This window comes from Rana temporaria, chromosome 2, assembly GCF_905171775.1.
Source record: "Rana temporaria chromosome 2, aRanTem1.1, whole genome shotgun sequence".
Classification (NCBI taxonomy): Eukaryota; Metazoa; Chordata; class Amphibia; order Anura; family Ranidae; genus Rana; species Rana temporaria.
In genome coordinates this window covers 15114290-15128526 of record NC_053490.1, presented here as the reverse complement: position 1 = coordinate 15128526, position 14237 = coordinate 15114290, and the positions used below count along the sequence as shown (strand labels likewise).

The 14237-nt window shown below is 48.0% G+C and overlaps 1 protein-coding gene across 1 annotated transcript in view; it reads left to right on the top strand.

Annotated features, from left to right (window-relative positions):
• LOC120928841 (transient receptor potential cation channel subfamily M member 2-like) overlaps positions 1 to 14237 on the top strand; it is a 191430-nt gene that overhangs the window by 54550 nt on the left and 122643 nt on the right. The window contains exons 8-11 of the mRNA XM_040339861.1: positions 1959 to 2020; positions 5877 to 6077; positions 7933 to 8035; positions 10762 to 10883. Of these exons, the coding sequence (XP_040195795.1) occupies positions 1959 to 2020; positions 5877 to 6077; positions 7933 to 8035; positions 10762 to 10883 (488 nt within the window). The remainder of the gene's footprint in view (positions 1 to 1958; positions 2021 to 5876; positions 6078 to 7932; positions 8036 to 10761; positions 10884 to 14237) is intronic.

The following is a 14237-nucleotide window of genomic DNA, read 5'->3' as shown; positions in this document are numbered from 1 at the left end:
AATTTAAAAAAAATTAACTATTTTCTTCAGTTTAGGCTAATATGTATTCTTCTACATATTTTTGGTACCAAAAAAAACAAAACACAATTAGCGTACATTGATTAGTTTGCGCAAAAGACATTGTGGCCGCCGGCAATACACAGGTCCCTTTATACTCCTGGATACATGTATAGAGCCCATGGCAGGTCCTTTTATACGCCTATATGCATGTATAGAGCCATGACAGGCCCTCTTTATATATCTATAGAGCCATGACAGGTCCTCTTTATACTCCTATATACATTTATAGAGCCATGGCAGGTCCTCTTTATATTCCTTTACATGTAAAGAGTCTCGACAGGTCCTTTATATACATGTATAGAGCCATGACAGGTTCTCTTTATACATGTATAGAGCCATGACAGGTTCTCTTTATACATCTATAGAGCCATGACAGGCCCTCGTTATACTCCTTTATACATGTATAGAGCCATGACAGGTCCTCTTTATACTCCTATACGTGTATAGTGCAATGACAGGTCCTCTTTATACTCCTTTATACATGTATAGAGCCATGACAGGTCCTCTTTATACTCCTTTATACATGTATAGAGCCATGACGGGTCCCCTTATCATGATTTAAAATAATGAATGTGGGGGCCTTTTGGTTGGCGTGATTTTTTTTCGGGGGGGGGGGGGCAGCATTTCATTCTTGGTCCCAGGCAGCACAATGTCTTGGGCCGGCACTGCGTTTCCGGGTATGGTCTTCGGGACTGGGCGTTCCTATTTGATTGACAGGCTTCCGACGGTCGCATACATCGCGTCACGAGTAGCCAAAAGTCGGTGCGGCTCTATACGGCGCCTGCGCACCGACGTTCGGCTACTTTCGGAAAATCGTGACGCGATGTATGCGACCGTCTGAAACCTGTCAATCAAATAGGAACGCCCAGTCCCGCAGCCCATACCCGGAAGCGGCGGAGAAGATCGCTCTCTAAAACGGTAAGTACTGCTTCGATTTAAAAAAAAACACCCGATTCCCCTTGACAAAATTAGCCTCAATCTAATGTTAAAAATTAAGTTTTTGGGTGAACCTCCACTTTTCTGAACCCTCCCCCCCTCCGGTGTCACATTTGGCACCTTTCAGGGGGGTGCAGATACCTATATAATACAGGTATTTGCACCCACTTCTGGGAATAGACTCTTTGCGTCACCCTTCGATGTCTTCTGGGAAACACACTTGTCCCAGGAGACAATGGGGACCAGAGAGGGTGCGCCGCATGGCTCGCGTATGCGCAGTAGGGAACCGGGCAGTGAAGCCGCAATGCTTCACTTCCTGATTCCCTCAATGAGGATGGGGGCGGGGGCACCCGAGGGCCGAGCGATTGCTCGGCCTCGGCTGCCGACATCGCGGGCACGCTGGACAGGTAAGTGTCCATTTATTAAAAGTCAGCAGCTGCAGTATTTGTAGCTGCTGGCTTTTAAAAAATAAAAAAATCGGGTGGACCTCCGCTTTAATAGAACAAGCTGAAGTTAGATGCTGATTGGCTATCATGCACCAGATTTTGCACTCTCCCGTTTTAGTAAATCAACCACAAAAAATTTAAATTTGGGGTAAAGCAGAAGTAAACCTATCCATAAAACAGTTTCATTTCTGGCATGTGCCGGAAATGTAACACTCCCATTGGTTGTGCTCTCAACCAAACTGTCAAACCATCCAATAGCTGGTGTCATGGCAGCATCATGGCATTTGTAGATTAAACAGAGGCAAAGATGGCATCTTCCTTGGCTGAAAACGATAGGGGGGGGTTTACTTACACTTTAAATGAGCATTCAAAGGATCATGGCTCAGCACAGATTAATTGTGAACATTTATATACAATACACTCACAGACTGCTTATTTGGGTCTGTAACAGTAAGACATATTCATCCCACAAAAAAGCTAAATGCAATTTTATGTTATTTTATTTTTCTATCCCAGGAACCGCCATTAAAATCCCCATAGTGTGCGTGGTGCTGGAAGGAGGTCCCGGAACATTGGACGTGAGTTCATAAATGCCCAATAAGGTCTATAGTCGCTATATTGTGGGTATTGTAGCACCAAATACCTTTGCAAGCTCCGTTATTAGTTTGTAAAGCTAGCAGCAAGATTCAAGTGCGAAAACATGACTCTTGTAGTTAAACAGTATCTGCTTATCCCAAAGTTCATCTTTTACTGAGAAGCCTGTAAATCTTTATACAGCCCATGTTGACCTTCCAATGTCCCCTGGACTTGGATCTGTAGACTCTAGTTTCACACTGTAACCCTCTTGGATGCTATTACTCTATCTTAGGCCCCGTACACACGAGGGGATCTCCGGCGGACCGTTTCCAGCGGAGATTCCTCCTCCGGATTTGGATCCGATGGCTTGTACTCACCATCGGATCAAAATCCATGCGGAATTCATCCGCGGTGACGTGTCGCGCCGTCGCCGCGATGATGACGCGGCGACGTGCGCGACGCTGGAAGGTAAGTACTTCCACCCATGCGTCGAATCATTACGACGCACGCGAGGGAGGGGAGCGGACGGATTGATCCGGTGAGTCTGTACAGACCACCGGATCAATCCGCTGGACACGATTCAAGCGGATACATTTCTTAGCATGCTAAGAAATTTATATCCGCTTGAAATCGATCGGGCCGAGAAATGTCCGCGGATAAATATCCGCTAGGCCGTACAGACGACCGGATGTATCCGCTGGAACTGATCCGCGGATCAATTCCAGCGGATAGATCCGGTGGTGTGTACGAGGCCTAAAGGTAGTTTACTGTTTTTTTTTTTTTTTCATGGAACGTGCATGTGTGTCATTACCATTTGTTAAATACCATTTTTCTGCAGGACTAGGATTTGGACGGAGAGTGATAGAAAACAAATCTTTTTCCTAGGTGGTAAATAAACCATTCTAGTTTCAGATTGGTGCTGGAAAGTCTTAGGGTTGCCACCTATCCAGTATTCACTCGGACAGTCTGGGTGTCGGGTCACCTGTGGCCAGGTGACAAGTGCACCCCGTTGGGGTCAGGGATGCACCAAAGGGTAGTGAACCCTATAGCCGACTGCTGCTATCAGAGAGGAAGCGTGAACCCAAGATCGCCCAGGGCGCGGAGTCTAAGACCCAGCTTTGTGTTCACCAGAGCCTCTAGTGGTGAGGACGGCCTTCGCCGCAGCTGGATCCAGGTCGCGACCCCTGGGATCCCTCAGGTCACGCTCTGCAGAGAGAGAGGGGAAGCAGCAAGTAGGACAAATGGTAGTGATGGGTAAGCCGAGGTCAGGGCAACAGGCAGACTAGGGTAACCGAGGGACAGGCAAAAGGTCAAGGGCACAGGCAAACAGGAGAAATCAGGGACGAGCCAAAAACGGTACACTGGAAGGTAATCGTAGCACACTGCAGACAGGAACTTAAGCAAACAACACTGTTGAACAGCATTGCAGGCCTGTAGTGCAACAGTTAATATAGACTTCCTGGGATGGCCTGGGTGGGGCCATACAGGAAGGAGAGGAAATAAAAAGGTAAGCAGAAAAGAGTCAGGCCTCTAATGGACAGATGGAAACAGGTAAACTGCCAGACTATTGCATATCCATGACACTGGGTTTGGAATCAGAGAGGAAGCGTGAACCCAAGATCGCCCAGGGCGCGGAGTCTAAGACCCAGCTTTGTGTTCACCAGAGCCTCTAGTGGTGAGGACGGCCTTCGCCGCAGCTGGATCCAGGTCGCGACCCCTGGGATCCCTCAGGTCACGCTCTGCAGAGAGAGAGGGGAAGCAGCAAGTAGGACAAATGGTAGTGATGGGTAAGCCGAGGTCAGGGCAACAGGCAGACTAGGGTAACCGAGGGACAGGCAAAAGGTCAAGGGCACAGGCAAACAGGAGAAATCAGGGACGAGCCAAAAACGGTACACTGGAAGGTAATCGTAGCACACTGCAGACAGGAACTTAAGCAAACAACACTGTTGAACAGCATTGCAGGCCTGTAGTGCAACAGTTAATATAGACTTCCTGGGATGGCCTGGGTGGGGCCATACAGGAAGGAGAGGAAATAAAAAGGTAAGCAGAAAAGAGTCAGGCCTCTAATGGACAGATGGAAACAGGTAAACTGCCAGACTATTGCATATCCATGACACTGGGTTTGGAATCATGTGTCTGGGTTTCATTATCCTGAAACCCAGACACATTATTCAAACTAGACTGTAGTTGAGGGATGGACAGTGTTGGGGTACTCAATACAATTCAGGGGATAATGGGAAGGACAATCAGTGGTCCCCCTCCCCTCACTCCCAGTTTCTGGCTTTTCATCCTCACGAATCCCTGGCAGAAGATGTTGGTGGTATTGGCCTGAATCCCGGACACATTATTCAAACCAGACTGTAGTTGAGGGATGGGCAGTGTTGGGGTACTCAATACAATTCAGGGGATAATGGGAAGGACAATCGGTGGTTCCCCTTCTCTCCCGGTCCCCCTCCCCTCACTTCCAGTTTCTGTCTTTTCATCCTCACGAATCCCTGGCAGAAGATGTTGGTGGTATTGGCCTGAAACCCAGACACATTATTCAGACAGGACTGCGGGGGTAGCTTCAGGGAGCCTGTGCCCCCTTCCTGTTACACATTTACTAGAACCAATTGGCTGTATTTTACTTCTGCAGCAACTGACTGTCGGCTTCTCCTCCTCTCCCTCTTCTTGGCATTCAGCTGCTGCAGGAGGAAAATACAGGGGATCTGTTTTAGTAAACGCCGCCTCCGCTACCTTTCCTGTCCAGCTTCCAGCTACCTTTCCTGTCCAGCTTCCTCTTCCTTCTGCTGCCCCCGGGCTCCTGTGTGCTCCCCTTTGCTGTGCCCATCTAAAGTGTTTGGGTTTGGCTTGAAGAAAAGGTGGCAACCCTAGAAATGTATGCTTTGGAAGCATATGTAATACGGACCATTCTATGGCTAATGTTTCCATATGCAGATGTTTATACTACGTACAGGCAGTCCCCGAGTTACAAACACATTAAGGACTGTAGGTTTGTTCGTAAATGGAATATGTTCATAAGTCAGAACACTGCTTGTAAGTGCAACTTCCGGCTGTGCAGGGATGTGGGATGTTCCGGGCGCTTCTGGGGCTCTTCTGGCCATGCAGTACATGAAGTACTGCAGTGTGGAATGTGGCAAGATAGCTGCTCGGAGGTATCCAGGACCAGCGTGGAGCACAAGCAGAAGGGATTGAACGCGTTCGTAATTAGGAGTCATTCGTAAGTCGGGCGTTCATAAGTCAGGGACTGCCTGTATATTTAAAAATGCCTTAGAACACATATGTCGAACACAAGGCCCACGGGCTGATTTCGGCCCCCCAGGCCTTGTTCTGTGGCCCTCACTGCCAGAAATTTTCCGCCACCTTCGGCTCTCACCTTTCATTCCCACGGCGGGAACAGATCTCGAGATCTCCCCGCAAGGCGAGGCAGAGCCGCCTACACAGGGAGGTACTAGAGCCAGGCCAGGTAGGAGGGAGAGATGCAAGGAAGCTTTAAGGGGGTTGGGGTTGCATGCACACGCCTGCACTCTGTATGTAGCGCAACCCAGATACAACCGGCCCTTTGAGGGCAACCATACTACTGACCCAGCCCACAATGAAATTGAGTTTGATACCCATGCCTGACACTTGAGTGTGCCAATACCTATTTTCCACCAGAGAGTGTAGTAGGTAACCTTCTTCTCTCCGATGTTCTAATTTAGGGGTCCTCAAACTACGTCCCTCCAGCTGTTGCCGAACTACACATCCCATGAGGCATTGTAAAACTCAGACATGGCTAAGCATGGTGGCAATTGTAGTTCCTGAACAACTGGAGGGCCATAGTTTGAAGACCCATGTTCTAATTGTTCCCTCATACAGACCATCTACAGTTCAATGTGTAACAACACACCGTGTGTCATTGTGGAGGGATCTGGTCGAGTTGCTGACATCATAGCACAAGTGGCGAATCTTAGTTCCTCCAGGATTACCATCAACCTCATTAAGGAGAAGCTGCAAAATCTTTTCTCTGAGTCCTATGACAGTTTTACAGAAGATCAAATTATCATGTGGACCAAGAAAGTGAGTGATGCTGTTGTGAAAATTTCACGATGTATTTAATATGTACTGTCATAGTGTCACCCAGTGTTAGTACTTCCGCAACCCACTCTAAAGAGCTGACTGGCGCAGTCTGAGACTGGTTGAGATAAACTTTCTGATTTGAAGAAGGGTGTTTGCGGAGTGGGGACGTCGGCCGACGAAAGGGCCCCTGTATGATGCACAGAAATTCGCCTGTGGGGATGCGTCCACTCTGCAAACGCATTGTCTATTTTTGCGGATGTGTGCTTTTGTCATCTCTCAGTGTCCGATCAACATTGTATTATGGCGTGAGCATACACCCGCAGATAAGCTCCCCTCATCAGGAACTGTGTTCATTGGTTATTGTATTATTACTGTATCGTATCGTGTTGTTATTGTATTATTATTATTGTATCGTATCGTGCTGTTGTTGTTGTATTATATTGTATTCATGTATTGTATGTATCTAAATATCCCTGTTAGAAGGGTTATCATGTATTATCACATCCTGTGTTGTCAAATCCATATATGGGCATCTGCTGGGTGGAGCTCACACCCTGTGAGCTCACTTCCTTTGGAGGAGGTCACATGCTGTGACATCACTTCCTATGGAGGAGGTCACATGCTGTGAGCTCACTTCCTATGGGGGAGGTCACATGCTGTGACATCACTTCCTGCTGGGTTTTTAATAAAACCGCTTGTGAGGGCGTCGGCAAGCCAGTGATTGCTGGGATGCTGAGCTGATAAGCACAGTCTGATGATGTCTGTGACTTGATTGAATGGCAGATCAAATGAATGGTGAGTGAACTTTAGCTTTAAAGATGGATTATTTCACTGAGAAGAAATGTGCTACTATTAGAGACACGTAGGTAGATTCACAAAGAGTTAGGCCGGCTTATCAGTAGATAAGCCGACCTAACTCTGAATGTCCTCGGCGTTTGTTTAAATGTATTCTCAAACAGAGATACACTTAAACATATCTAAGATAGGACGGCTTGCGCCGTCCTATCTTAGATTGCAATGTTTTGGCTTACCGCTAGGTGGCGCTTCCATTGCGGCCGGCGTAGATTATGTAAATGAGCATTTACGACGATTCCCGAATGAACGCGAGCCTGCCGTACGCGATAGGCCGCCTAAAGTTATTCCACCTATGAGGTGGAATAACAATGTTAAGTATGGCCGCCGTTCCCGCCGCGAGGTTCGAATTTTTTACATGGTTTGCGCAAGTCGTCCACGAATCGGGATTTACGTCGTTTACGTACACGTCGAAATCAATAGGCCCGTATGGCCTACTTAGCCGCAATGTGCACTGGGAAATGTAGTCGCCCGACGCATGCGCAGTGTCAAAAAAGTCAAAAAACGTGAGGTCAAGCCTCATTTCCATACAACACGCCCCCCTCCAAGTCATTTGAATTAGGCGCCCTTACGCCCGCTCGTTTTAGGCTACACCGCCGTAGATTAGCAGGTAAGTGGTTTGTGAATCACTAATAGCCTAACTAATTTACGGCGGTGTAGCCTAAAAAGGCTAGGCCGCCCTAAAGTTAGGCGCCCCTACGTGAATCTACCTCCGCAAACAGCCTGATTTCGCTAACAATGGTCACACAGTGGCTCATCGATTCTTTTTTAACTTCATCAATATTTGCTGCAAAACACCTTTTGCAAAGCTCAGCCATGTGCAATATCATGGCCAGCTCTAGTGTATTTGTTTAGTCTTTATTCATAGAAAAGTATATTTCCGAAAGGTTCTGGTTTTGGGCCTCTATTAGTTCAGAATTATTACCAGGGAAGCAGTCTTTGGCTAAAGAATACATGTAATCCCATTTCAGATATTCATATGAGTCTCCAAATTTCTCTACAGATTCAAGATATTGTCCGCATGGGGTCTCTGCTCACTATCCTCCGAGAGCAGAAGGCTGGCGATCAAGGGATGGATGTGGCAATCCTGCAAGCTTTGCTGAAAGGTCAGAGATTACTAGCAGAAAAAAAAAAAAAACATTTCTCTGAGGCTCCATAACAGGAAAAAGTATCTGCTTTCCATTAGACGTTTTTCAGACTTGCACATTAAAGCGGATGTTCCACCCCAAAAAAATATTAAAAGCCAGCAGATACAAATACTGCAGCTGCTGACTTTTAATATAAGGACACTTACCTGTCCTGGAGTCCAGCGCCGTCCGCAGCAGAGCACGAGCGATCGCTCGTCACCCTGCTGCTCCCTCCGCCATCCACGCTGATGGAACCAGGAAGTGAAGCGCTGCGGCTTCACTGCCCGGTTCCCTACGGCGCATGCGCGAGTCGCGCCACGCCCGCCGATTGGCTCCCGCTGTGTGCTGGGAGCCGAGTGTTCCCAGCACACAATGGGGGGGGGGCGACGGGATGTGACGGAATGCCCGTCTTTTGCCCGTGAATGCCGGGCCGGAAGTGGGTGCAAATACCTGTCTTTAGACAGGTATCTGCACCCCCCTCCCCCCTGAAAGGTGTCAAATGTGACACCGGAGGGGGGGAGGGTTCCGATCAGCGGGACTCCACTTTAGGGTGGAGGACCGCTTTAAAGTGTATAAACTGTGGCCTAAGATACACTTTTAAAAAAACATGTTAAACTTACCTGCGCTGTGTAATGGTTTTGCACAGCTTGCTATGGGGGCAGCCGAGCCAAGCCACAGCTGTCTGTGTCCATTCAGACACAGAGCCTCTGTTTGGCCCCGCCCCTCTCTCTCCTGATTGGCTAACTGACGTTGATTGACTGCAGCGGGAGCCAATGGTGTCACTGCTGTGTTTCAGCCAATCAGGAGGGAGAGACTGGGGCACTCGTGCACAGCACTGGAGGAAGATCAGGCTCAGGTAGGCATTAGAGGGGCTAAGGGGGGTTTCTACACACAGGTATTTTTTCATCTTAATGCATAGGATGCATTAAGATAAAAAAACCTTCTGCCTTTACAGACACTTTGGGCCAGATCCACAAAGAAGTTACGTCGGCGTATCTATTGATACGCCGCGTAACTTCTAGGTTGCTCCGGCGTATCTTTGTTTTGTATCCACAAAACAAGATACGCCTGAATGGGGGCTAGATCCGACTGACGTACATCTTAGTACGCCGTCGGATCTTAGGTGCATATTTACGCTGGCCGCTAGGTGGCGCTTCCGTTGATTTCCGCGTAGAGTATGCAAATTAGCTAGATACGCCCATTCTCAAAACGTACGTCCGGGCGGCGCATTTTTTTACGACGTTTACGTAAGGCTTTTTTCGGCGTAACGTTACCCCTGCTCTATGTTAAGTATGGACGTCGGGCCAGCGTCGAATTTTCCGTCGTTTACGTTGTTTGCGGAAAACGTTCGCGAATAGGGCTTTGCGTAAATTACGTTCACGTCGAAAGCATTGACTATTTGCGACGTGATTTCGAGCATGCGCACTGGGATACCCCCACGGACGGCGCATGCGCCGTTCAAAAAAAACATAATTTATGTGGGGTCAAGTTGAATTACCATAAAACACGCCCACATATTTGTCATTTGAATTCCGCGCCCTTACGCCGACACATTTACACTTACGGCGCAAATTCTTTGTGGATAAGGATCCTCCGCTCTAAATTACGGCGACGTAGTGTATCTGAGATACGCTACGCCCGCTTATATTTATGCCGAGGTACGTGGATCTGGCCCTTTAAGGTAGAATTTTTTTTTAACCTTTAGAACCATTTAAATGACTGTAGAAGCATTATTTGTATGTTCACTAAGTGCTGCTTACTATGTGGCATTTCTTGTCAGTCACCCCTGAAGAGAACTCATATAATACAAGTAAAGCATGCACAACTTGAGGGTTTTACCTCAATGGTAATGGTCATGCACATGTATGACCATTCCTCATTCTTCAAAAAAGGTAATATCCTCAAGTTTGTTTTTACATATCACCTATTTGTTACACCATTAGATTGTTGCTTAAAAAATACAAAATTTTACAGATTTACCACAAGAACGGGGATAAAGTACCTCTAGTGGGACACAGATTTGGATGGAAATTTTTGCTTAGCAGGTCAGGATATAGTGGTCAATTCTCTCATCCATTCCCCAGTGTTACTGATTAAAGGGGTTGTAAAGGTTCCCTTTTTTAAAATAACAAACATATCATACTTACCTCCACTGTGCAGCTCGTTTTGAACAGAGTGGTCCCGATCCTTCTCTTCTGGGGTCCCTCGGCAGCTGTCTCAGCTCCTCCCCACAAAAGCTAACCCCTTCTGGGAAATGCTCTCCCAAGGAGGGTTAGATTGCGGGCATGCTCCCGTGTGATACAGTGGCGGCCATAGCCGCCGACTGTGTCACTCGGCCCCGCCCCCGGCACACCGCATAACTGATTTGATGGACAGCAGCGGGAGCCAATGGCTGTGCTGCTATCAGTCATCCAATGAATGAGCCGAGAAGAGCTGAGAAGCCAGCACGTTCACGACACAGGACTTTCTAGGGCTCAGATAAGTAAATGGGGGGCTGGGGGCCACTAATCATTGGATGTTTTTTCACCTTAATGCATAGAATGCATTAAGGTGAAAAAACATGTACCTTTACAACCCCTTTAGGGTTTAAGAAGCCAGAAAATAAATGAAGGGACATATAAACACTACGCTAACTTAATAGGTAAAGTCTTTATTGAAAGTGGAAAAAAAACACATAGTGATGACCATTGATATCTGTCTTTCAGCCTCCCACAATGCTGATCACAATGGCCAAGAGAACTGGGACCATCAGCTGAAACTCGCCGTATCCTGGAATCGGTCAGACATTGCTGAGACTCAGATCTTTACTAAAGACTGGACCTGGAAGGTTGGACAAACGTATTCTTTGTTGCTTTCCCACATTTTGACTATTGTGGCAAAATATATGCACTCACCACCAAGCACTTTATTAGGTACACCTTGCTAGTACCGGGTTGGACCCCCTTTTGCCTTCAGAACTGCCTTCATTCTCCGTGGCATAGATTCAACATGGTGTTGGAAACATTCCTCTGGGATTTTGCTCCATAGTGACCATGGGCGCCCGCAGAACTTTTTTCAAGGGCGGGCATCATTTTAAGGTCACCCATGCTCCACCCCTTTTTGACAATGTCATGATCACGGTCAGAGACTGAGGACATTGTACAGATACACCCAGATACATTACACCCCCCAAACACACAGATACATTACACTACCATACACACAGATACATTACACTACCATACAAACAGATACACACAGATACATTGCACCCCCCATACACACAGATACATTACACCCCCCAAACACACAGATACATTGCACCCCCCATACACAGATACATTACACCCCCCAAACACACAGATACATTACACTACCATACAAACAGATACACACAGATACATTGCACCCCCCATACACACAGATACATTACACCCCCCAAACACACAGATACATTACACTACCATACAAACAGATACACACAGATACATTGCACCCCCCATACACACAGATACATTACACCCCCCAAACACACAGATACATTACACTACCATACAAACAGATACACACAGATACATTGCACCCCCCATACACACAGATACATTACACCCCCCAAACACACAGATACATTGCACCCCCCATACACACAGCTACATTACACCCCCCAAACACACAGATACATTACACTACCATACAAACAGATACACACAGATACATTGCACCCCCCATACACACAGATACATTACACCCCCCAAACACACAGATACATTGCACCCCCCATACACACAGATACATTACACCCCCCAAACACACAGATACATTACAGTCCCATACAAACAGATACACACAGATACATTGCACCCCCCATACACACAGATACAATACACCCCCCATCAGGGCAGGACTTAGGATGGTGGGGCCCTGGGCTTAACAATGGAAGGGGCCCCCTGGAGCAGAGAAGCGGGGGGGTTGTTACCGCCGACCGATCATAGTTGTTGAGGGGGGTTGGGGGGCTGAATCCGCCGGCTGACCTATCAAAGTTGTTGAGCGGGGGGCAGTGCGCCGACCGATCATACTATCATACTTGTTGAGCGGGGTTGGGATTCACTGGCCGACCGATCAAAATTGTTGAGGGGGGCAGCCGCTGGACAGACTTCTTACCTCTTCCCAGGGCCGCCTTCAGTAATTTTGGGGCCCCTTACACAGCTGCAGTAAAGGGGCCCCCTGGAGCATCAGAGTTGTTGAGCGGGGGGGCTGGGGGCTGCCGAGAATTACATCGATCCGACCAAAGTTGTTGAGGGGGGGTGCCAAAATTGCTGCGAACGGGGGATTGCTGCAAAATTGCAGGAGGGGGTTGCCGCGAAATTGCGGTAAGGGGGTTGCCGCAAAACTGGGGATTGCCGCAGAATTGCGGGAGGGGATTGCCGCGAAATTGCGGGAGGAGGTTGCCGCGATTGGGCCCGGGGCCCCCTATTGGGCGGGGCCCATGGGCTTGAGCCCAGTCAAGCCCAATGGTAAGTCCGGCCCTGCCCCCATACACACAGATACTTTACACCCCCCATACACACAGATTACACCCCGATAAATTACACACACAATCATTAGTATGGAGAATTCCCCTCCAATCAATTTGCAACCTTCAGGTGACAGAGAGAATTTAATGGATTACTAACCCCAGAAAAGGCAGATGGAAGGCTACAACAGCTGCACATGCCAAGCAGCTCAGATTAGGCTGGGGCCCCATGCAGCGAGTGTTCTTGGGGCCCCTATCTAGAAGGGAGTGCTGGGACTCTCACACATGTCCAGGCAGAGCACACACAGCCGGCAGTCCGAGCCAAGGAGGAGGAGAGGAGGGGAGATAAATAATAAGTGATCTGGTCGGGTTGAGCATTAGCAGACGCTGTCCAGGCAGCAAGTGAAAGGTAACAGGCAAGCTGCGGGAGAGCTTTGTATTTCCTGCCTATGACAGCGCTGCCTCCCCCAGCTCAGCTGCCGTAAACACCATCACTCCCTGACACTCCATGTTGTATATGTGACTCCCAGCCCTGGGACATGCAGCGCGGTGCCCCCGAATGAATTGTGCGCACTTGCTTATAGGTAGCACCAGCCCTGCCGGGGGGGGGGGGGGTAAACTTGACCCACCTTGCCCCTACCTTTGGAGTTTGGACGCCCATGATAGTGACATGATAACATCACACAGTTGCTGCAAATCTCACGTTCCACTATATCCCAAATGCGCTCTATTGGATGAGATGTGGTGAGTGTGGAGGCCATGGCAGTACAGGGACCTCATTGTCCAGAGGTGAGATGATTGGATCTTTGTGACATGGTGCATTATCCTGCTGGAAGGAGCCATCAGAAGATGGGGACACTGTAGTCATAAAGGGATGGACATGGTCAGCAACAATACCCGGGGAGATTTTGGTGTTTAAACAATACTCAATTGGTACTAAGGGGCCCATAGTGTGACTAAAAAATATCCCCCCCACCATTACACCACCAGTCTGAACCAGTGATGCAAGGCAGGATGGATCCAGGCGTTCATGTTGTTTACACCAAATTCTGATCCAAAATGTCGCAGCTGAAATCAAGACTCTTCAGACCAGGCAACATTTTTCCAATCTTCTATTGTCCAAATTTGGTGAGTTTGTGCGAATTGTATGTGAGAAGGGGGAAAAATACTGTGCTGAACCAAAAAGTAAAAGAGAATAAAGCTGCTAACACTCAAACAAACAAAGTCTAATGTGAATGGTGAGAAAATTTGTGTAGCGCTAAATTGAGTAGCGTGGAGTGCACATGAATAACAAAAATAAAAAGTGAAAAGGTATAAACCACTAAAGCACAGTTAGCCAGATTCAGAGAGACTTACGACGGCGTATCAGTAGATACGCCGTCGTAAGTCCGAATGAGCGCCGTCGTATCTTTGCGCGCATTCTTAAAATGAGATAAGCCTAACTGTTGCTAAGATACGACCGACATAAGTCTCCTACGCCGTTGTATCTTATGTGCATATTTACGCTGCCCGCTAGGGGCGTGTATGTGGATTTACGTGTCGAATATGTAAATGAGCAAGATACGCCGATTCACGAACGTACGTATGCCCGTGCCCGTCGCAGTAAGCTACGCCGTTTAAAGAGGTGGTTCCAGAAAGTTAAATGGCGGCAAAAAAACTTCCGGTTCGCCCATTTTCAGGGGGGGAGTG